This window comes from Chiloscyllium plagiosum, chromosome 24 (genome assembly GCF_004010195.1).
Source record: "Chiloscyllium plagiosum isolate BGI_BamShark_2017 chromosome 24, ASM401019v2, whole genome shotgun sequence".
Taxonomy (NCBI): domain Eukaryota; kingdom Metazoa; phylum Chordata; class Chondrichthyes; order Orectolobiformes; family Hemiscylliidae; genus Chiloscyllium; species Chiloscyllium plagiosum.
This window is the reverse complement of record NC_057733.1, coordinates 45,154,701-45,176,605: the sequence shown is the minus strand read 5'-3', so window position 1 is coordinate 45,176,605 and position 21,905 is coordinate 45,154,701. Positions and strand designations below refer to the sequence as shown.

Here is a 21,905-nt window from a genome sequence, read left to right as displayed (position 1 = left end):
GAAAAGAAGGTTTGGGGTGACTTGATAGCGGTGTGCAAGATGATTAGGGGTTTAGATAGGGTTGACCGTGAGAACCTTTTTCCACGTATGGAGTCAGCTAATCTATTACGAGGGGGCATAGCTTTAAATTAAGGGGGGGGGGGGTAGGTATAGGACAGATGTTGGGGGTAGGTTCTTTACTCAGCGAGTTGTGAGTTCATGGAATGCCCTGCCAGTAGCAGTGGTGGACTCTCCCTCTTTATGGGCATTTAAGCGGGCATTGGATAGGCATATGGAGGATAGTGGGCTAGTGTAGGTTAGGCGGGCTTGGATCGGCGCAACATCAAGGGCCGAAGGGCCTGTACTGCGCTGTATTCTTCTATGTTCTAGATTCAGAACTAATGAAAGAGAGTCAAAAGGTTATCAGGGTGAGCAGATATACAAAGTTGAGGTTACAATCAGATCTTAATGAATGGTGCAGCAAGTTCAAGGGCCGTATGGCCTATACCATAATACATCGAAGGAGGCCATTTCGCCCATCAAGTATTTTGCCATTCAAATCATGGCTTATTTGATAATCTCAACTCCATTTCCCTGGCTTTTCCCCATAACCCTTGATTACTGATTGAAGATGGTTTGTCGAGCAAAGACATCCCCTGTTCAGTGGTTACTTTCTAATATTTTAAACACTCTCAAGAAGCAAAGTCATACAGAACACAACTGAGTTATTGTCTTTAAAAAGATACTCAATGGCAGGTCAGACCTAGCATCAGGAGTACCTAAATCGTGTGGGTTGAATCTGATCTGTTTCCTGATTTTGAAAAGAGCTAAGGGCAGTGTTAAATAATGTGTGAACAACTGCTTGAAAATAAATCAGCCAGCACAAAAAGCTCTGGCTTTATCAGGGTTAACAGAAAATGCTCACATCCACCTGCCTCTCTTCCGGTTAGTATCTGCAATGTCATGCAAAACGTGCCTGAGAATGGACACCTGCCTCTAACCTGCCCATCTTCAGTGAGTCATCAACTGCTCAAGTCATAATGCTGCTACCTTGCCTTGACTGCAATTTCACAAACAGGATGGATGAGAATAATGAGAGCAATATCAAACTAATAAAGAGCAGAGAAAACAGGAGAATAGGTGAACAAACATAAGGGAGAAACAAGACAGAAATAGGGAAAAAAAATAAGACATTCACAGTGAGACAGATGACGCTGAAGGTTCTGAAAACTTGACTACTTCCTAAGCTGGCTACCCATTCCTGAAGAAGGGCTTATGCCCGAAACATCGATTCTCCTGTTCCTTGGATGCTGCCTGACCTGCTGCGCTTTTCCAGCAACACATTTTCAGCACTGATCTCCAGCATCTGCAGCCCTCACTTTCTCCTACCCATTTCTAATACCTTACTACCACTACTATTCCAAACAGAAGATAAGGACCAATAAATTCTTCAAGTAAGGCATTTTTCAATCCAGCCAAAACATTTTTTCAAGAATAAAACTCAGTGGAAAATATTAGCACTGAAAACTTATTCAACCATGTAAGACTTAATTCAGGGCCCAGTTACCAAAAATAGACACTAAGCAATTTTAAGATAATTTATTCAAATTTACTAAGAAACAGTCTTTCAGTCTTTGCTGACAGTGATGCTGTGTTTCCAATATCATAAATTCTTTGGTAACCCCCTCAACACCACCAGCCCACTACCATACATGCACCTTTATTTCTGGGAGCTGATTTATCAGTTGTTTGAAACTTCAGATTCCATCCAGTTAATATATGAAAGCTACCTCGAATGTCAGAATGATTACATATCTCTCTGCCCATTACTCAATTGAGATGGACTTCAACTCTTTTGGGGTGCTTGCACAAATCAGGAATGCATAAAAGCCACAACAAAATTCCCCGGTGTCCGTTCAGAATTATACTGGGACTGCAATCTTTGTAACCCTTACCTCCATCAAATTGCTACTGTCTTTGTGAAATCAATGCTGCGAGCTAAGTTTATTTTAAGAAAATACAGATTGAACAAGAAATGCTAGTTTTTTTTTTTGAGGATCTGGACTTTTTCCACCCACAAACAACAGATTCTCTTTCACATTATCATTGTATCTAGGATCACTGAAATAATTCAATAGAATGAATTTCTAATGAGAAAAGCCATCAGGAATTTCAAGCTCAAATACTTCACCATGTCTTTTTGCTCCTTCTCAACTGAAGGTATACAGATTCCACTTTGCAAGTTCATAGTCTGTACATGAACACTTTTCTTCATCACTGGACACTTCATGCTTCTGGCAATAACTCAATACACTTTACTCACAGATGATGCCAAAACATCACAAAGCAGAATGAAGCTTCATAATTATATGAAATATTTGTAAAGTATTATGGACCAATATGGTTTTTGAATAAACATTTACCCTGTGAAATCCAACCCATCCAATTAATTTTAGCTTCATGATGGTCAGGAACAGATAATCAAGCACAACTGTTAACATCATGAAAAAAACTACAATAATTCAGATCTGGTCATGGTCATGTAATTTCCTTCTAAGCCATAGTAATTTTCATTTTAATGCAGATCATACACTCACCTGTAAGACGATTGGCAACTGCTCTGGTGGATTCCTGTTCTCAACACCCATTGTCAGCCAGACCTGAAACGCTGTTAGCTGCTCAGCGAAGAATGGACTATGCTGCAAAAGAGGCAATTTACGGTCTTCAGCATCAATGCAATCAGCTGAAAAGACTAGTGCAATACCTAAGTGCATAAGCACAAGCTGAAATTTTAAACTAGGTTTACTAAAACAATATTTAATTTACACAAACCAAGCACTTTAAAACATATATCATGCATATCATAACATATCATAACATATATTTCAACATTGTGGCCTGTTGAAAATCAGCAGGCCACAATGAACGGACATGAAACTTCCAGCACTTTAAGAGATTCAATGGGCAAATACAATGAAGGAGCTATTTCTGAAAATGAACCTCATTCCTTCAATAGATTCTATACTATAAACTTGATTATAAGGGAGTCAATTCAGTAATCTTTTCTTTAAAAGTGAATGGTTTTGCATTGACACTAAAGTTGTGGTACAAACATATCTGAGCCTTCCATTCATTGAGATATGAGAGGACACAGCAAACCTTATTTGAACTGAAAGTGATTCATAAATCAAAAGTGTTGTCAAGACCTTGTATAATGTGTCCACATGAATTGACACTCAGGAACATTCACTGTGATTGTACGGTGTTCAGCATTCATTTGTAACTCCTCCAGTACTGAAATTGTCTTTGCTAACATGTAGTAACCACATATGGGCTAATAAAATAACATTCACACCATACAATGTCAGGCAACAATCATCTCTAACACAAGACAGAATCCAGTAATCTCCCTTTACAGTATTCCCATGACTGAATCCCTCATCAACAACACTCTGGGTGTTAGAACTGACAGGAACATAACCAGACTAGCTATTTAAAAACTATGATTCCACAGATTAGTAATTAACTGATCTCCTGACTCCTCAAAACTTATCCAAAAATACAAGACACAAGCAGGAGTGTCACAAGATACTCTCCATTTGTGTGGATGAGCACAGCTCCAACAATACTCTGAAGCTTGATATCATCCACACAGGTGGTCCAAATGGTCAGCATCCAATTCACTGCCTTCAACACAAATGCAGTGCAGTATCATCCTGAGATGCTTTTAGCAATTCATCATGCCACTTTCAACAATATCTTCCAAACCTTTAACTGAAGGAGCCAGGCATATGCATAGAGACACCACCAACTGCAAGTTTCCCTTCAAGCCAATCATCATCCAAACTCGGCATTTTGTATTTTTCCTCCACAGTTGCTGAGTCAAGAATCCTGAAACTTCCTTCCTAACAGCATCATAAGTGTACTTATCCATCACATGGACAGTAACAGTTCAAGACAGCTGCTCAGTAGAATTCTTGCAAAGGTAGTTAGAGGTGGATAAAAATACTGGCCTTTCGAGCAACATTCACATCCCACCAACAGATTAAAAGAACATTTGGTAGACTTGCACGCAATATAATTTTTCCAATGGAGGAGAAAGTGAGGTCTGCAGATGCTGGAGATCAGAGCTGAAAATGTGTTGCTGGAAAAGCGCAGCAGGTCAGGCAGCATCCAGGGAACAGGAGAATCGACGTTTCGGGCATAAGCCATTTTTCCAATGGGAAAATTAAACAGCCAGTTACAAAAATAAATGAATTCTAGTCACCCTACTATAGGATGCTATTAAACTTGAGAGGGTGCAGAAAAGATTTAGGAGGATGTTGTTGGACTGGAGGGTTTGAGTTATAGGAAGAGGCTGAAAAGGCTGGGTCTTTTTTCCCTGGTTTGTTAGATGCTGAGGGGTGACCTTACAGAGGTTAATGAAATCATGACAGGACATGAATAGGGTGAGTATCTAAGGTGTTTTTCGAATGTGGTCAAGTCCAAAACAAAAGGGCATAGGTTTTGATTGAGAAGGGAAAAATTTAAAAGGTACCTGAGGGGTAACTTTTTCCACACAGAGGGTGGTGTGTACAGGGAATAAGCTGCTAAAGGAAGTGATGGAGGTGGGTACAATTACAACATTTAAAAGGCATCTGGATGGGTTTATAAATAGCAAGGGTTAAGAGAGACCTGGACCAAATGCTGGCAAATGGGACTAGGTCAGATTGGGATGCCTGGTCAGTGCGCACCAGTTGGACCGTAAGGTCTGTTCCCGTGCTATATGACTTTGACTCTATAATCATCTAGCATCCACAGAATAGGCTTTCAGTGTTACTGCGCTGCCAGTTTATTATGTTCTTTCATCACTCACTGTTTCACATCCCTTTCCCCCTTTCAAATCCATTTCTTATACCCAAGTCTACAAAGATAAACATTCTAACAATTCTGACCAATTTTGCAGCAAGGGCATAGCTAAAAGAAAATATAATTAGAAAATGATTAGGTCGAAAATGATGTCTTCAAATGAAACTTTCTGAATTCCAACAGCCTGGATGCAACTGATTTAGAGAACAAAAGAACAAAGAAGATTTACAGCCCAGGAACAGGCCCTTCGGCCCTCCAAGCCTGAGCCGATCCAAAGCGACAACACTCAGATACTGCATCTGGAAGGTGGATAAAAAGGGAGCTGATCCATTCAAAGTCAGGGAAATAGTTCTTTTTTAAAATCAGATAGGAAAACGGGATGCCAAGTTTTTCAGCCAATTTCAAACACACTTAAATGTGTACTTTTGTTCTTAATTTATACGGTTCTGCTTTTTTAAAAAATGAGTTACATAAATTGCTTGCAAACTCTGGGAATTGATGCTGAAAGGCATACAAACATTCTGCAGGGCAATGGGTTTTTAATTGGTCAGTGTTAGGAAGCACACCAGCAATAGCAAAGCTCAGCATTGTCAACACAGAAAATTCCCTCAAAGAATGTCAGAGTGGCCTTAGGAAAACTATGGACACAACCAAAAGAGGAGACGTGTAGAACGTGAAGATGGATGCATTATTTACATACGAAATCTTGGGATTTGTAGTTAAAATAAAGGCAGATAGCTTTTGGTTAGCCTTGTGATGATGATTTTATCTTCAAAAAGGTCAAAAATTCATTTGGGCAGTCACTTAAATACACCATATTTAAGTCAATGTATGACTTCAGTCAACTGGGGAGACGTTTATACTGTTGGGTTTATAGCAGATATAGAAAACACACCAAGGCAATTAGTTCAAATTCAGTCAGAACAGAAAGCTCAAGGTGTCAGTTCAGAAGGAAGCAGTTTTACCTCCCAACAGGAGAATCAAATTTTCTAGTTCAATTCAGGAGAACCAGGAAATGCAGAATGTGGGTTTCAAGCTGGGAAAGAAGAGTTCAAGTAGTTAGTTCTCAGACATTTTGTCACCATGCTAGGTAACATCATCAGTGAGTTTCCAGGAAAGCATCGGTAAAGTGTTCAAGTGATCTGAACTGTCGAACGTTTTGGCCATCGAGGCAGAGAGAGGTTCTTGCCAGTGGACTCAGAAGGGGATAGCAAAAACGGTGTCAGGACTCCAAGGAAAAGAGCTGATATAGCAGTGATATTTCTCCAAGATTGAGTCTTTGTAACTGGGGAAAGTGGTGGAGAAACAGGTTGAAGTTTTATTTTCATGTGTTAAGATCTTTCTAAATTTCATCCACAGAGTTTTATTTTATTCCCTTCTTTTGCATAATAAACTTACTTTCTGTTGCTAAAGAATATCTGCACTGAGCTGAAAATGTGTTGCTGGAAAAGCGCAGCAGGTCAGGCAGTATCCAAGGAGCAGGAGAATAGGCGTTTCGGGCACAAGCCCTTCTTCAGGAATGAGGAAAGTGTGTCCAGCAGGCTAAGATAAAAGGTAGGGAGGAGGGACTTGGGGGAGGGGCGTTGGAAATGCGATAGGTGGAGGGAGGTCAAGGTGAGGGTGATAGGCCGGAGTGGGGTGGGATCCACAAAAGAATATGTGCAGCCTCATGTGAACAACCACGATGTTATCAAACTACTAAAATTGTTACTCATTATTACCATCACCTGGGGTCAGAAGAGCAATAACCAATGACTTAATCAAATATTTCTTTTCTTGCTAGGGCCTTACCTAAAGGGACTAAAAGTTAAGCAGGAGAGGAGGAGAAATCTATAAGGGCAAAGTATTGTAACAGTGGAGATGGTCAGAGATATAGAGGGAAATGGCCATGAAGGATTGGATACAATATATACAATTGAAGGTTTAAAAATCTGAGGAGTTGGAGTTGTTAGCCACAATTATTCAGCAAGGATATGAGTGCTGTAGCACATTGCATATTAGCATATGAGGCAGAACTTTGGAAGTATTGAAGTTTATAGAGGGTGAAAATCAGCCAAGGATAGACTAGAGTGACTGAATCTGGAAGTGACACAAAGGTTATGAGCAGAAGAATTACAGAGAAACGGAAGGGATTGCCAAATTTGAATCTTATGATTCCTGCAGCCAGGATCAGTTAAACACAGTAATCAGGGAGAGGAATTAAACAAAAACAGAAATTGCTAGAAAAGCATAGCAGGTCTGGCAGCATCAGTGGAGAGAAGTCAGAGTTGATGTTTTGGGTCCAGAGAGACACCTTCCAGGTGAAGCAGCACTTTACCTGCACTTCACACAATCTGGTCTTCTGCGTTCGCTGCTCAAAATGTGGTCTCCTCTACATTACAGAAACAAAGCATAGACTGGGCGGCCACTTTGCAGAACACCTGCGTTCTGCTCGCAAAAAAACCGTGGGCTTCCAGTTGTTTGCTACTTCAACACACCACCTTGCCCCTGGTCAACATCTCTGTCTCAGGGTTGCTGCAGTGCTGCAGCGAAGCTCAGTGCAAGCTGGAAGAACAGCAGCTCATTTTCCACTTGGGAACTCTATAGCCTTCTGAGTAAAACTGAATAATTTTAGGGATTGAGGTACCTTCTCCCATGTCCTTACCCCAATCCCCACACACAAGGCCTTGTTATCACATGATCTGCTGTTATACCATCGTTAACCACTAACAATCTCCATGAACAGTAGCTATTCATTCTCCAAGGCTGATTGTTATCCACTCCTTTGTCTGTCTCTCTGAGTTCTATCTCCACCTATCATTTATTCCTTCCCCCCTCTCCCCACCACATCTTCTGCACATTTTCCTAGCTACCATCAGTACTGAGGACGGGTCACTGGACCAAAACATTAACTGATTGCTCTCCACAGGTGCTGCCAGACCTGCTGGACTTTTCCAGCAATTTCTGTGTTTTGTTTCTGATTTCCAGCATCTGCAGCTCTTTTGGTTTTGATTCAGGATGGGGAATGATACTTTTGAGCATACTGACGTTCAAATGCTGCTGCTCTGGGCACCTGACCTAACTTAGAGTCATAGAGATGTACAGTATGGAAACGGACCCTTCGGTCCACCCCATCCACGTCGACCAGATATTCCAACCCAATCTAGTTCCACCTGCCAGCACCTGGCCCATATCCCTCGAAATCCTTCCTATTCATATACCCATCCAGATGCCTTTTAAATGTTGCAATTGTACTAGCCTCCATCACTTTCTCTGGCTGCTCATTCCACACACTTACTACCCCCTGTGTGAAAAAGTTGCTTCTTAGTTCTCTTTTATATCTTGCCCCTCTCAACCTAAACCTATGCCCTCTAGTTCTGGACTCCCACACCCCAGGGAAAAGACTTTGTCTATTTATTCTATCCATGCCTCTCACGATTTTATAAATTTCTATAAGGTCACCCCTCAACCTCCGATGCTCCATATGGTACTATTAGTACACTGTAGACAAATAGTATGCAATCAAAAAAGATATATTGCACATCCAGAAAACTGATAACCACGCAAATACTCAGTAATCACAGTTTGAAAATGTATGATGGAATTGATAAAAGACTCAAATATATTGCTATGGAGACAAATATTTTAAAAATCCATATACTAGTTTTCTCCATAAGGCTTCAAATGGCTTTGAATTTGCATATATATTCAATGTTTATGCTGTAAATTAGAGAGGTTATACATAAAAGACGCTTTAAAAAAGCCAAGTTTTATTAGAGCTGGTGATGTAATCATGTGGTTCAACAACGTTTTAGAATTTGGTCATTAACTGCTGCTGCAAACTAGTTTCCTCTTTTAAGTAATTTTCTGCCGACATAAAGGAGGTTGCTTTTTTGAGATATTGCTACCGTGCCACTAGATAATTCAGCAAAAATGTTTATGCGCATACATTTTATTTTCAAGAAAACCTACCCCCAATATTTTTAAAGATGCTAGTTTGTATTGTAAAACCATCTTTCAAAAACCACATTTTGTTCAGAGGATTTGTGCATACTGCAGAGCTCCATAAAGATACAACAGTGCAATTAATTATTGGGAGATGTTGCTTATTGAGCAAAAAATAAATTTGGCAGGCATGAGATTTCGCCAAGGCATGTTTTCAAGATTAACATTTACATGCAGAGAAATGTTTTTTTTTCTGTGGGGAAACACTGCTTTCATGATGGTTGATGGAGTGGGATAGATCAGCCACAAAGAATATCCCATATGGCAAGTAGTTTGTTTGAACTTAAAGCTCTATCAAGACTTCCATCTTGAATACTGGAAGCTAAAAAGCAGATGCTAAAATTGAGAGAATTAAATCTTCTATTTTCATGTTTCTGCTTTGTAAATCTGCAAGCTAAACTACTTACTACAATTAAAGTTCACATTTATTCATGTCCACAACCGACCACTCAACTTCCCTCCTGGGCCCTATACCTGCCAATGCCTGCACCTATGCTTCAGTCACTCTCTATTCCTCAAATGACCAATTTAACCATTCACTACAACCATCCATCCACTCTTAACCTTCTGTTGTTAAATGCCTATAAATCTATCTGGAAGAACTCCCAATGTAAACCCCTCCCACTTAGTTTTCACTGCTCAAAGCAGCAGAATGAAACTTCTTTTGCAAGTCATTAGAATTTGGAATACACTGCCTGGGAAGAATGGAGGAGATGGATTTTATAGGAGGTTCAAAAGAGAATTGGATACATATTTGATTATGAAGAGTTCAGAAGGCTAGGGAGCTAGGGCTGGAGAATGTGACAAAATGGGTATCTCTTTTGGGAGCCACTAAATATAGGATGAGTCAAATGGTCTCCTGTTATAGAGTCATAGGGATGTACATCTGAAACAGACCCTTCAGTCCAACACGTCCATGTCAACCAGATATCCTATCCCAACCCAGTCCCACCTGCCAGCACCCGGCCCATATCTCTCCAAACCCTTCCTATTCATATACCCATCCAAATGCCTCTTAGATGTTGCAATTGTACCAGCCTCCACCACTTCCTCTGGCAGCTCATTCCATACACGTACCACCCTCTATGTGAAAAATTTGCCCCTTAGGTCTCTTTTATATCTTTCCCCCCTCACCCTAAACCTATGCCCTCTAGTTCTGGACTCCCTGACCCCAGGGAAAAGACTTTGTCTATTTACCCTATCCATGCCCCTCAATTTTGTAAACCTCTATAAGGTCACCTCTCAGCCTCCAACGCTCCAGGGAAAACAGCCCTAGCCTGTTCAGCCTCTACCTATAGCTCAAATCCTCCAACCCTGACAACATCCTTGTAAATCTTTTCTGAACCCTTTCAAGTTGCACAACATCTTTGCACCATAAAATTCTATGACTCTAATCGAAATCTGAAATGTAAGTAGCTGTTTTTAAAAGAACAGTCATCATGGCAACCAGCGCCTGGAATAAGAAATGATAAGTTAACATTTTGATTACAGCTTTTATATTTCCAGAACTTTCGACATTATTTCACAGAAAGCTCCAATTAGCAACAGTGCAGTCACATCCACTTAATGGACAAAAGAAACAATAAATTTGAAGCAAAATCATGGAAATGGCGAGATCTACAGGGGTGAAGGAAAGAGGAAACTGGCTTGTATACGCGTGCGCACACACACAAACACGGCTGCCGTCACCATTCCTTTCCCCTCCCCACCTTGCAACACACACGAGCTTTCCCTACTGTGATGGTGCACTGACATTTCAGGCTTTCTAACTGGTTAAAGCTCTTTCTACAGTCAATCTTTAATAATTTAAACTTTAGAAGGAGACGGAGCATAAAAAATATTTCTCCTTCTAGATTCCTCCCAGATTGCACCTTCTGGATTCCATGGCTGACATGGATTCAATATTCAGGCACCAATGAATTTCATGACTCATCTTCAGTTGAAGTTTGGTATAAGATTTTCAAGCAGAATTGCGCATCCTCTGATATCCTGAATCAACATTTCCAGAGTCTTATCCCTCACGTGATTCACTTCCTCTTCCTTCAGTTGTTACAGATGAACAGTTTTCTCCCTTCGTCCCAGGACGAGAAAAGAAATGGCAAGGGGGAGACATTGCTTTGCTCCCAGATGTTGCATATTACATAGATTACACTAGAACCTGATGAATCAGATGAGGTGTTGCTGTTATACCTACACAAACAGTGGATGTTTCTCTTCTCCTACCTAACACCATCTGCGCATCTTGATCAATGTATGCACAGTTAAAGAGGAATATATTAAGCCTTTTCCTAAATATTTGCCATTTATATTTATTCTGAACGTTACCCACAAGCAGTACAATGACAAAAGTTGTTTCAGAACACTGTGCCGTGGAAGGGCCGGTTACTACTGGATGTTCCTCAGAATCAGTGATAGTTACAGTCACATCTCATCAAAGTGCCGAATTGAACACTGGATTAATTTGATGTCCAAATCAGCACTAAAAACAGGTATGAAGTACTTAGATCAGGAAAATAAAATCTCCCTTTCATAAGCTAGACTTTGTAGAGCTTAATCTTTGTCTGTTTTAATTCAGAGAACACATGGTAAATCACATCTTGGGATTATAGCATATTGGGTCACACACACAACTTCACTAAAAAGAAAACATATATATATAATATATATATATAGCATCTTGCAGACAATCAGGAGTTTACAGCCAAAGAAGTATTTAGCAATTGAAATCAATGATGTAGGAAACGTGGCCACCAAATTGCACATAATCCAGTCCCAAATACAGTAATTAAATAAATGACAAGGTTATCTATTTTAGATATAAACAGAAAGTGCTGAAGCAACTCAGAGGTCTGATAACATCTGTGGTGAGGGAAGTAGGAGTGAATGTTTCAAGTCCGGATGGACTATTCTTCAGAATTCTTCGGGTACAAACAAGTTGTTTTCTAAGGAAAGGCTGAGTAGGGTGACCCTGTACCTAACAGAACTTAGGAGAATGTCAGGCGACACTATTGAAACATACAAATGTCTAGGGGGTTTGACACAGTAGATATGAAAGACTTTCTGTTATGGGATGGTTCAGGACTAGAGGGCATAATCACAGAATAGGGGGTCGCATATCTAAGGCAGGGATAAGGAGGAGGAATTATTTTCTACAGAGGGCTGTTGAAGATAGATTATTAAGGATACTAATGGCTGAATAAGCAGATTTTTAATCAGTAAGGGTACCAAGGTATAAGGAAAAATAGGCAGGAAAATGGAGCTGAGGGTTATCAGATCAGTTGTGATCTTACTGAATGGCAGAACAGACTCGATGAGTTGACTGGCCTGGAATAAAATCCCTAAAGGAAAGAATACAATCCCTACAGTGTGGAAACAGGCCCTTTCAGCCCAACAAGTCCACACTGACCCTCTGAAGAGTAACCCACCCAGACCAACTTCCCTATCCTTTTACTATATATTTTATTCCTGACTAGTGCACCTAACCTACACATCCCTGAACACAATGGGCAATTTAGCTTGGTCAATTCACTTAATCTACACATCTTTGGATTGTGGGAGGAAACCGGAGCACCCGCAGAAAACCCATACAGACACGGGGAGAATGTGCGAACTCCACACAGACAGTAGCCCGAGGCTGGAATCAAACCTGGGTCCCTGGCGCTGGGAGGGCAGTAGTGCTAACCACTGAGCCTACTTTTGTTTCAATGTCTTACGGTCAAATAGAAGGGAAGTCATACTGGGCTCAAAGTTAACAGTTTTTCCCTTCCAGATGCTGCTATACATACTGATTTTTCCAACTTTCTGCGCTCGTTTCAGGTTTCCAGAATCTGCAGTAATTTGCTTTCATCTGTTTTGGATTCTGGCTGAGGAACAAATGTTGACTAGAACAGCACTAGAACTCTCCTGATCTCCTTTCAACAGTCCTTTAGGATTTTCTTTTTACATCATTCTTAGAGGGCAGGCATCATTTAACATCTTTCCTAAAATTCAGACAGTACTGAATGGAATGTCAGCCTTAATTTTGCATTCCATGTTTTCCAAGTCAGTGGCCAGGAGTACTGTTACTGCGCCATGTCTGACAAGTATTTATCGTTAAAATTAACATTTTAGTTCCTCCTTATTATATGAATCAGAATATACAACAGCACCACACATTGCACTGCAAATTTCCTACTCCAAAAATGAAAAGGGAACCACAGCTTCTGGAAAAAAAAATGATCAACTTAACTCACCCTAAAAGCTGTTCCCTCTTCAATGATGGTGGGAAGTTGTGAAAGGCAAATGTCCACTGCGAGGTCCCAAGCTTGCCTGCAAAGTGATGCACAGATTCATAAACTAGGTTGGTTAGATCTATGCACTGATATTCATTTTGTTGCTGGCAACACTATTGACACGGCAATTGCCATCCCAGTATCTATTTATAACATTTTCGAATATGTTCTACAATTTAAAAGAGGTGCATGTTCAAAAGTTTTCCTCTCATCAGCCCTCCTGCACCTCTGTCACTCAAACTCTCTGCTGTCTGACATTGTAAACGGTTGCAGCTTACTGTTTTCAAAACTACCATCGACCCTTCGTCAAAACTCACCCACCACCCTCTTAACCTATTCCAACACCTCTGCACATGTAACTTTCCTTCACTCTCCAGAGTCTTCAACAAACCACCACCTCTTAAATCCATGCCCACTTTTCTCACATTGCATAAGAACATGAGAGATAAGGGTTCTGAGATCCCTTGAGACGAACTATATAAACAGTTGACTTTTGACCTCAAGTCACTTGAGTCCCCTGGAGGCCAAACATCTCTATGCTCAAATCCCTTCCCATTAAGTTTCCTTCTTATCCTACTAATTTTGGACAAGCTGCCATTTCCTCTAATTAAGCATTGGGATGACCGAGGTACTGTCTTGAACACCCTCCTCTAAAAACCTCTGACCCTTCTTACTACTGACTTGAATCTAACTACTGGCAAACTCAGTGTCCTGTTGAGCCTACATATAAAACATTAAGATCTAACTTAAGAGTATTATTTTCAAACAAAAAAGGATATTGAGGCTGAGAAGTTATTAGACTGGTTCACCAAAATACCACCTGGTATGGCCAAACTCGTCAAGAAACGTACTGTTCCCTTCTTTGGTTCAGTATCTATTTTTGTCTGATTACATTTCTGCAAAGTTAGAATGAACTGCTTTCTACATTAAAGCATCATATAAATGGGCAGTGTTTAATTTTCACACAGAACACAGTCAAAATCACAAGTTACATGAATTGGTAACTTAGTTGAAAAATAGTTAGCAAAGTAAAAGTAAATTACCAAATAGCACAGTGACGCAGTTGCTGCTGTCATGGTGTTCATAAGCACTGTCTCCTTTTCCCTATGGACAAATATTTCCATAAAACTATTCACCACCACCAAATGTAATCTCCAGTTCATCTGATATCAACCATACTTCCAGTAATAATTACAAAATGACATTCAGCAGGAAACCTGGTTAACTTTCCTCTGTTTGACCAAAGGCACAGAAATTTTTCCTGGATTAGCTAACTAGCACAAAGTTATCCACAAAACTGGTCCAAAGATGTGCAGATTAACTGGATTGGCCAAGGTAATTTGCCCCATGGTATCCAAGATGTACAAGTAAAGTGGGTTAGCCATGGTAAAAGCAGGGTTATTGGGAGAGGGTGAGGTGTTGGATTTGAGTTGGATTGACTTTAGAGAGTCAGTGCAGACCTATTGGGCCAAATGGCCTCTTTCCGCACAGTGGGATTCTATGAAATTAGGGCCAGAAGTCTGGCATCTCCCTGATTGGTCTTGCTCATCATCTTAATCATTGGAGAACTAGTCTTTCATTTGAGGCGGTAATAGGATGAAATGATTTTTAAAAATATATAATGCAAATTCAACTGAGGAGGGAAATTGAAAAGATCACAGCACTTCACACATAAATACTATCTGCAGACATGGTATCTCAATTAAAAAGAGAATTCAGTAAAGCTTTTTCTAAACCTTTAAAACACAATTTTTCTCTCCAAGTGACATTTTGAATTCCTGATTTACATAAACCTAGGAAAATTCTAGTTAAAGCAAATCCATTATTAAGACATCAAGCGAGCCAGTAAATTTTGAAATGTATTCCATACATTTTAAACAGAACAGTTTGCACTATTATTTACTACTTCTGTAAAGAGAATTTAACTCCAAAGGACAAATATACATGTAAATCTTGAGGATTCACCAAACCAAAGAATTGTTAAGTGCATGATTTTTGCTTGCTGGCACTGCAGGTACCAACTTGCAGTTACTTCAAACAGCTCAGGTGTGTCTAGAATACCAATACAGGATGCCATGTGACACTGAACAAGACAAAATAATTTGAGGTTTGTGTTTGCAGATTTGCATCACATATCCATCTGGTCTTTTCTATTAAGTTGTTCAATTGCAAGCAAATGAAATACAAAGACAAGAAGCCTCCAACATGAAAGTACTACTTACAATTCTATGGAAATATTAATATCAATTCTTAGGAGCAGAAAACTGGATTTTGAGCGGATTAGAAAACCATGGTGTGGAATTAAATTTTCATTCAGGATATGATCCTTAGAGGAGGTGCATATAGGTGCCCACACGTTCATTTTTGGAATGAAGGCACAACACAATTTTATTTAGCATGATCAGCTTCAGAAGTGCTAATTTGGGATTTGTTAAATATGTCACATGCATCACATCACCAGTCAAAAGTTTCTTCCTAAATATGCTTTTTCTAAGTTTTTGAAAATGCAGATTTTCACCTTCAGTTATTATTGCTCAAGTGTTTCGACCAGAACAGTCGAGGTTCCTAGCACAGGAACTGAGCATTCAGCCCATTACTCCATGCTGACTCCTCGGTAGGGCAATCCAAAACTACTTTCATTGTCCTACTCTCTCCATAAAATCCTACATCTTCCTCTGCTTCAAATATTCAAGTGTTTATGCCTCAAAAATTGCCATCATTTTCATTTCAGTTATTTCTTATGATAAAGTGGTTTTGCTTAAATGCACTGGGCAAAAATGTAATTGCTTTGCCTCAGTTTAATTCAAATTAATAATGCCGTCATTGTTGACACTCCACTTAGAATAAGATTATTCTCCATTTAGATGAGATTAGATTCCTTAGTGTGGAAACAGGCCCTTCGGCCCAACAAATCCACACCGACCCTCTGAAAAGTAACCCACCCAGACCCATTTCTCTCTGACTAATGTACCTAACATTATAGGCAATTTAGCATGGCCAATTCACCTGACCTACACATCTTTGGACTGTGGGAGGAAACCGAAGCACCCAGAGGAAACCCACACAGACATGGGGAGAATATGCAAACTCCACACAGACAATCGCTGGAATCGAACCTGGGACCCTGGTGCTGTAAGGCAGCAGTGCTAACCACTGAGCCACCGTGCCACCCCTTAAACCTTGGTTTATACCAGCAGATCCATTCATAATTTCAAAGAAAACTTCCATTAATTGTCCTTTTAACCTTTACAGCTTCGAAGAAATAATGTAAGATTTTGCTTATAATTATAGTTTTTGCTTATAATTATAGTTTTTGCTTATAATTATAGTTTTTCAGTCCTAGCATCATCTTGATGGTTCCATGCTGTATCGCTTTAATGCCCTTCAGATAACAAAGGGCCCAAACACACTTACTGTTCTGGGCATCTTAAACTATGATAATTTTTCCTCTTGCAAAATTATCATTATCTCATTGCTGCTGCACTCCCCAAGTCATTTTCAAAAATGTAAAATATTTCTGTTTTTTTCCAACACTTCATCCACCTGCACTCACATTTTTAAAGTTTTAGATTGTCTCGGTTCCACTGTATCTACCCTAGGTATCATACATTGAGGTGGTAACAAGTCTTGTGAGATTCCGTGGATCTAAGTGCTGCATGGACAGGAGAATAACTCCTGGCAGAACCACTAAATACAGAGAAATTGAAAGGGAGGTGCGAGAACAAAGGCAGTCCATTAACTCTCCTGGCAGCAAGTTGTAATTCAGGCTAGTGGTCACAAAAAAACCCTTTCATTATAGTATCAATGTGGAGATAAAAATGAGTCACAAACAACTCAGTGGTAAGCATGTCACAGATTTGGTAGGCAGCACGGTGGCACAGTGGTTAGTGCTGCTGCCTCACAGCGCCAGAGTCCAATTCCAGGTTCGATTCCAGCCTCGAGAGACTCCCAGTGTCTGCGTGGGTTTCCTCCAGTGCTCCGGTTTCTTCCCACAGTCCAAAGATGTGCAGGTCAGGTGAATTGACCATGTTATATTGCCCGTAGTGTTAGGTATGCTAGTCAGAGGAAAATGGGTCTGCTCTTTGGAGGGTTGGTGTGGACCGAAGGGCCTGTTTCCACACTGTAGAGAATCTAACCAATCTAACCATCTCCACACCTGAATATTGCCTGTGAAAAATCACAAGTTCATGGATACAATCCAAAATAATTCAAAATAATGGATGGACAACAGCAGAATAAGCAGATTTTCTCATTTGCTACTGTGCACAGTTAATTCGAACAAAACATACTGCATCTTTCAACTGAGTTCTTTTTATCTCTTGTTCTTCCTCCACAAGCATATCAAAATCTGGACTAAATATATCTACCACTCCTCTTTCGGTCCTTTTCTCTGCTTGCCTACACCCTTATAGAAGCTTGACAGATTTGAGGACATCAAGCATTACGTTCGGCATAAAGCTGGCTACCAACTGGGAGACATGAATTTTAATCTATTTTATATAGATAAATTTCAGGCCTTCTCTCTGTCTACTGCAAATGTATGCTTGCACAATCCAGTTTATGGTGGAGATTTGCATCAATTACGTTTCTATAGCACCTTTAACAGAGAAAAATCTCTCAAGGAACTTCAAAGAAAATCAGAGCTAGGTTGGAGAAGGTTGCAGAAGTAATACTTTATGAAACTGAAGAGTGTGTACAGCTTGGGATGACAATTAAAGTTCCATTTGCCATGTGACAGAGTTACGACTGGTGAGAAAATTGAAGGTATTTGAATAGCGTAGAGAATATACCAGAGATACTATAGCATAGAGAATAGAATAATCGTGTGTACTTTTACATGAAAAATACAGTGAAAGTTTCTGTAAGTCGCATTACCACAGTGCCTATATTAATGACAGAAGTCACACATTATTTAAAAGAAAGCAAAATTAAGACAAATTTCATCACAGTTCAATTAATGGCTTCTAGGTTCAGGAAATACTGATCGAAGAACAATAGAATACCCTGAAGATGCAGCCAGGATGAGCCTGCCATTCCGGAACCAGAGTGCCTCGCCAGGACAAGAATGCTACACTGGGCTGCTGGAATTGACTTGCAAAAGGTTGATCAGGGAGAATGGTTAAGGCGGCCATTGATTATGGCCAAAGACTGAAAATACATGGATTCAAAAATAATTGGAATTACAATAAAGGCAGAGTACAGCAGCATTTTGAGCTAGAAGGAAGTATGATGGACAGGATGCTGGGTTTGAAGATCAGTTCTGGGTTCAGCAGTACGTCCAAGGTGCATGTAGCTGGAGACAGCATACAAGGTTAACTGTCAAGAGTTAATCCACCTAAGTGAAACATTTTACGATCGATTCCCTATCCCACTTAGGCAGTTCATCAGGTACCTGCTTCTCCAATTTCAACTGTCTCAGGCCTGCTGCTGGAATTCTCTACTAAAACCTGGAGCGATTCCTTAAGCTCCCTTCTGGCAGCAAGCATGCAGTTAAGAGGTGAGTGTGATAACAACACATCCACATTTCTCAATAAATTCAGAATATTACACTCATGGACTAACAAATTTATTCACTTTGAAGCACTGGTAGCACATGATCTTAAACTATGCTGCGTGTTTTTTTTAATATCTTTCCCGTTCAACCTTTTCAGGATACAACAGCAAGATTCCCTTTCAAATTAGTCAACAATCTTGGCCAGAAACTTTCTTTAGCATTTGGATTTCAGAAAAGTTACAACTTACTCACCACATAGCATGCATGTATGTTGGGGGCAGGCGAGGACTACTAACAGGGGTACAGTTGTAGGACCTCATGATCCTTTCAGCCAAGAGAAAATTGCGGAATAAACTGGCAACCAACAAGTCTTGCCTAAATAATTTTTGGAAGAGATCTGTGGAAACAAAATCATAATTATCTTATGGTTAACATAGAATAAATTTACATAAATGTTTAGACTAGCAAGAGTCATCTTTATCAGTTGTAATACCTTTAAAAAAATTGTTCAGAGTCCAAACAAAATTAAAAACCATAGGCTACACAAATACACAAGCAAATTACTTGATCAATGATGCAACTTTACTATTTTAGGATGTGTGAAGTTTACTATTTAAATTATGGGAGAGAAAGCAACAAACTGACGTTTTGCAAGAAAATTGTATAGCTTGAATATCATAGTTTACAATTTCATATTACAGACAAATACCAAGTTGATGATCCTAGAGTAATGCAAACAAGGAAGACAAAAAGATTGTGCCTATTAGTCTGCTCACTGTGAAATTCAACGCTAAGGCCATATATAATTGAAGGTTAAATGAAAATAACTTGGAACTTTTTTTAAAGTACCATAATGGATATCAGCATTAACAAGAAAACAGCTACAGTCCTCACTTGAGCAAATGCAGGATGGACATCAGTCAGCGCATAATTCATGCTTGCCCATTGTGAGACGGGATGAACCTAATGTGCAGTAACTACTCTGGAGTGACAAGCACATCAACTTCTAACAAATCTCTCTATACAGAAGTGGCATTGACAATGAACTAAAAGCAGCTGACATATCTGGCCCAGTGTAGATTATAGTAGATTTCTTACCTCTTGGTAATACATTCCAAGCTATGGTGTCTGTTATGGCCGTAAAAATCCAATTGAGTTCGCCAAGGGGAGTTCGCCTGTCATTAAGTCTTCCCGGAATTCTATATCGAAAGGAAAATTGATAGTAGTAAGCATTAAAAAGGGTAGCCGAGATATATTGTGCTCTCAGTCAGATTATAGAAGTTCAGCCGATGACCTGGTGAGTCATGTTTTTCTACAGTAGGTTTAACTGTGGGCATCAGATTTAAAAATTCAAAACAAGAGTCAAAAGTCAAAGGCACAAGTAAATATTCCAATAATTTGCTGACATTTGAGTACAACTATTTGTTATGCCTGTACTTCTAATATGGATAGTATGCCATTTAATAAATCCAAAGCTTCCATAATGTGAAGAAACCCAAAAATGGTTATTTGTAATAATACTGAATACCAAACGGAGCAACGGAAAATCACACCAAACCTTCAGGAAAAATGCGGAAAAGCTACCTTGGGCCTGAATGGACAATATTTCTTCGGAAGAAAAGGATAACAGTATTATTACTGAAAGATTACATTCTGCAAAAGTCATAGATTTAGAATGGAATTTGTTTTCTTAAACTAAGATGATGTTTAATATGCTTTCCCCTGTATTGCGAGATGTTATACTGATCCACGCCAGATCGAAAGCTACTTATTCTAACCCAGTTCAGTAATATACTGATCAATCCTAGCCAGCTGATGTACACAGTTCTAATAAGTCTAGGGAGTGGATAAAAAGACAAGTAAATTAATCAGGAAGGCACTCTGATTACTACCAGTCTCCTTTTACTGGAAGTACCTGCCAAATACGGGCAGCAGCTGCTAATTCTTTCAAGGTCACAGTCATACATTTATCACCTAGACACAAGCAGGAATGGTACCTTGGACAACGCACCAGTGGGCTGATTTCACTACAGTATTCTAAAAAGTTCTGTTAGCAAAAGCATTAGAAAAAGTATTATATTTTAACCCTCTGTGATTTAGACCACTCAGGTCTTTTAACATATCCAAGTACAGTCTGTTCTGATATAAATGCAATAGTTCCGTTCCCATGTGACCCCACACTATAAGAAAATAATGTAATAGCAGCACCGTTTGAACCAATGGGACCAGAATCGCATCATAGCCAACACAGTAAGGAAAGCTCAGACTCTACAAGTAATGGTCTAAATTCATCAATTGCATTATAGCTGATTCGCACTGAAGAAACATGCGTTATAGCAGAACCAACTAGTTACACAGGTTGGAATTTGCTAACTCAACATAGACCAAAAGAATTGACAAGCAACTTAGTTGCCATCACAATCTCAGAGTCAGTATTTTGACTGGCTGCCCAGCAATTACAGCTGCAGTTACATCCCATGTCTGCACTGAAGCAACACAGCAGTGCTGCATTTTTCTTCAGATCAAGCATTACACCTCATTATTAGTACTGACTTGTACCAAGAAATGCCACTACTAATTTGAGTACTGAAGCAGATATGAGCAAATCTGGTGTGTCAAATCTCAAAGTTGTTCTCAACCCACCTTCAGCCCCTCAAGCATGACAAATGGATAGTACAACTTTAGACTGCCTGACAGGCTACTGATGAGTACTGTCTTTCTGAAGACAATAGAACATGACATTAGTTCCCTGGGACAGGTCTCATTCTTTGAAATTGTTTCATCTATGATTTGTTCAAACTACAAATCAAAACCTAAGCTTTAAACCGTGACCCAATCTGCACTCCAGCACTTCTTTTGCCCAGGGCACCTTGAGTGATGGGAAAAAAAACTTGTAACCAACATCACAGGAGTTGCTGATCATACAAAATCTGTTCATTTTGGAAGTCCCAGGACACAACCTTGTTATTTTTAAGCTTGAACTTTGTGAATGAGATACAATGTATCCAGTGTGCTGTAAATTAATCTTCTGCAAATCAATAATTTCATAATGCTGTACAGTCATAAAAAGACTATTGGGTAACCAGATTATATTATGCATATGCTTACTGTTGAAAATGTCATAATGATATATTTAACTCTTTACATTCAAAGATCAGCAAAAACACCAGCATTTACTCTCATTGCTCTTTTGAAAAAAACTGAAATATCGCAAGGTTTGTAGCTCAGGTTGAGGTTTAGGGTGTAGGTTTGCTCGCTGAGCTGTAGGTTTGATATCCAGACGTTTCATTACCTGGCGAGGTAACATCATCAGTGGCGACCTCCAAGTG

At 39.6% G+C, this 21,905-nt stretch overlaps 1 protein-coding gene across 1 annotated transcript in view; it reads right to left on the bottom strand.

Moving 5' to 3' along the window:
* Positions 1-21,905, bottom strand: part of rptor (regulatory associated protein of MTOR, complex 1) — a 396,655-nt gene that overhangs the window by 199,595 nt on the left and 175,155 nt on the right. The window contains exons 8-11 of the mRNA XM_043715229.1: positions 19,675-19,775; positions 18,829-18,973; positions 13,044-13,119; positions 2,571-2,678 (exon numbers count right to left, since the gene is read on the bottom strand). Coding sequence (XP_043571164.1) covers positions 2,571-2,678; positions 13,044-13,119; positions 18,829-18,973; positions 19,675-19,775 — 430 coding nt within the window. The remainder of the gene's footprint in view (positions 1-2,570; positions 2,679-13,043; positions 13,120-18,828; positions 18,974-19,674; positions 19,776-21,905) is intronic.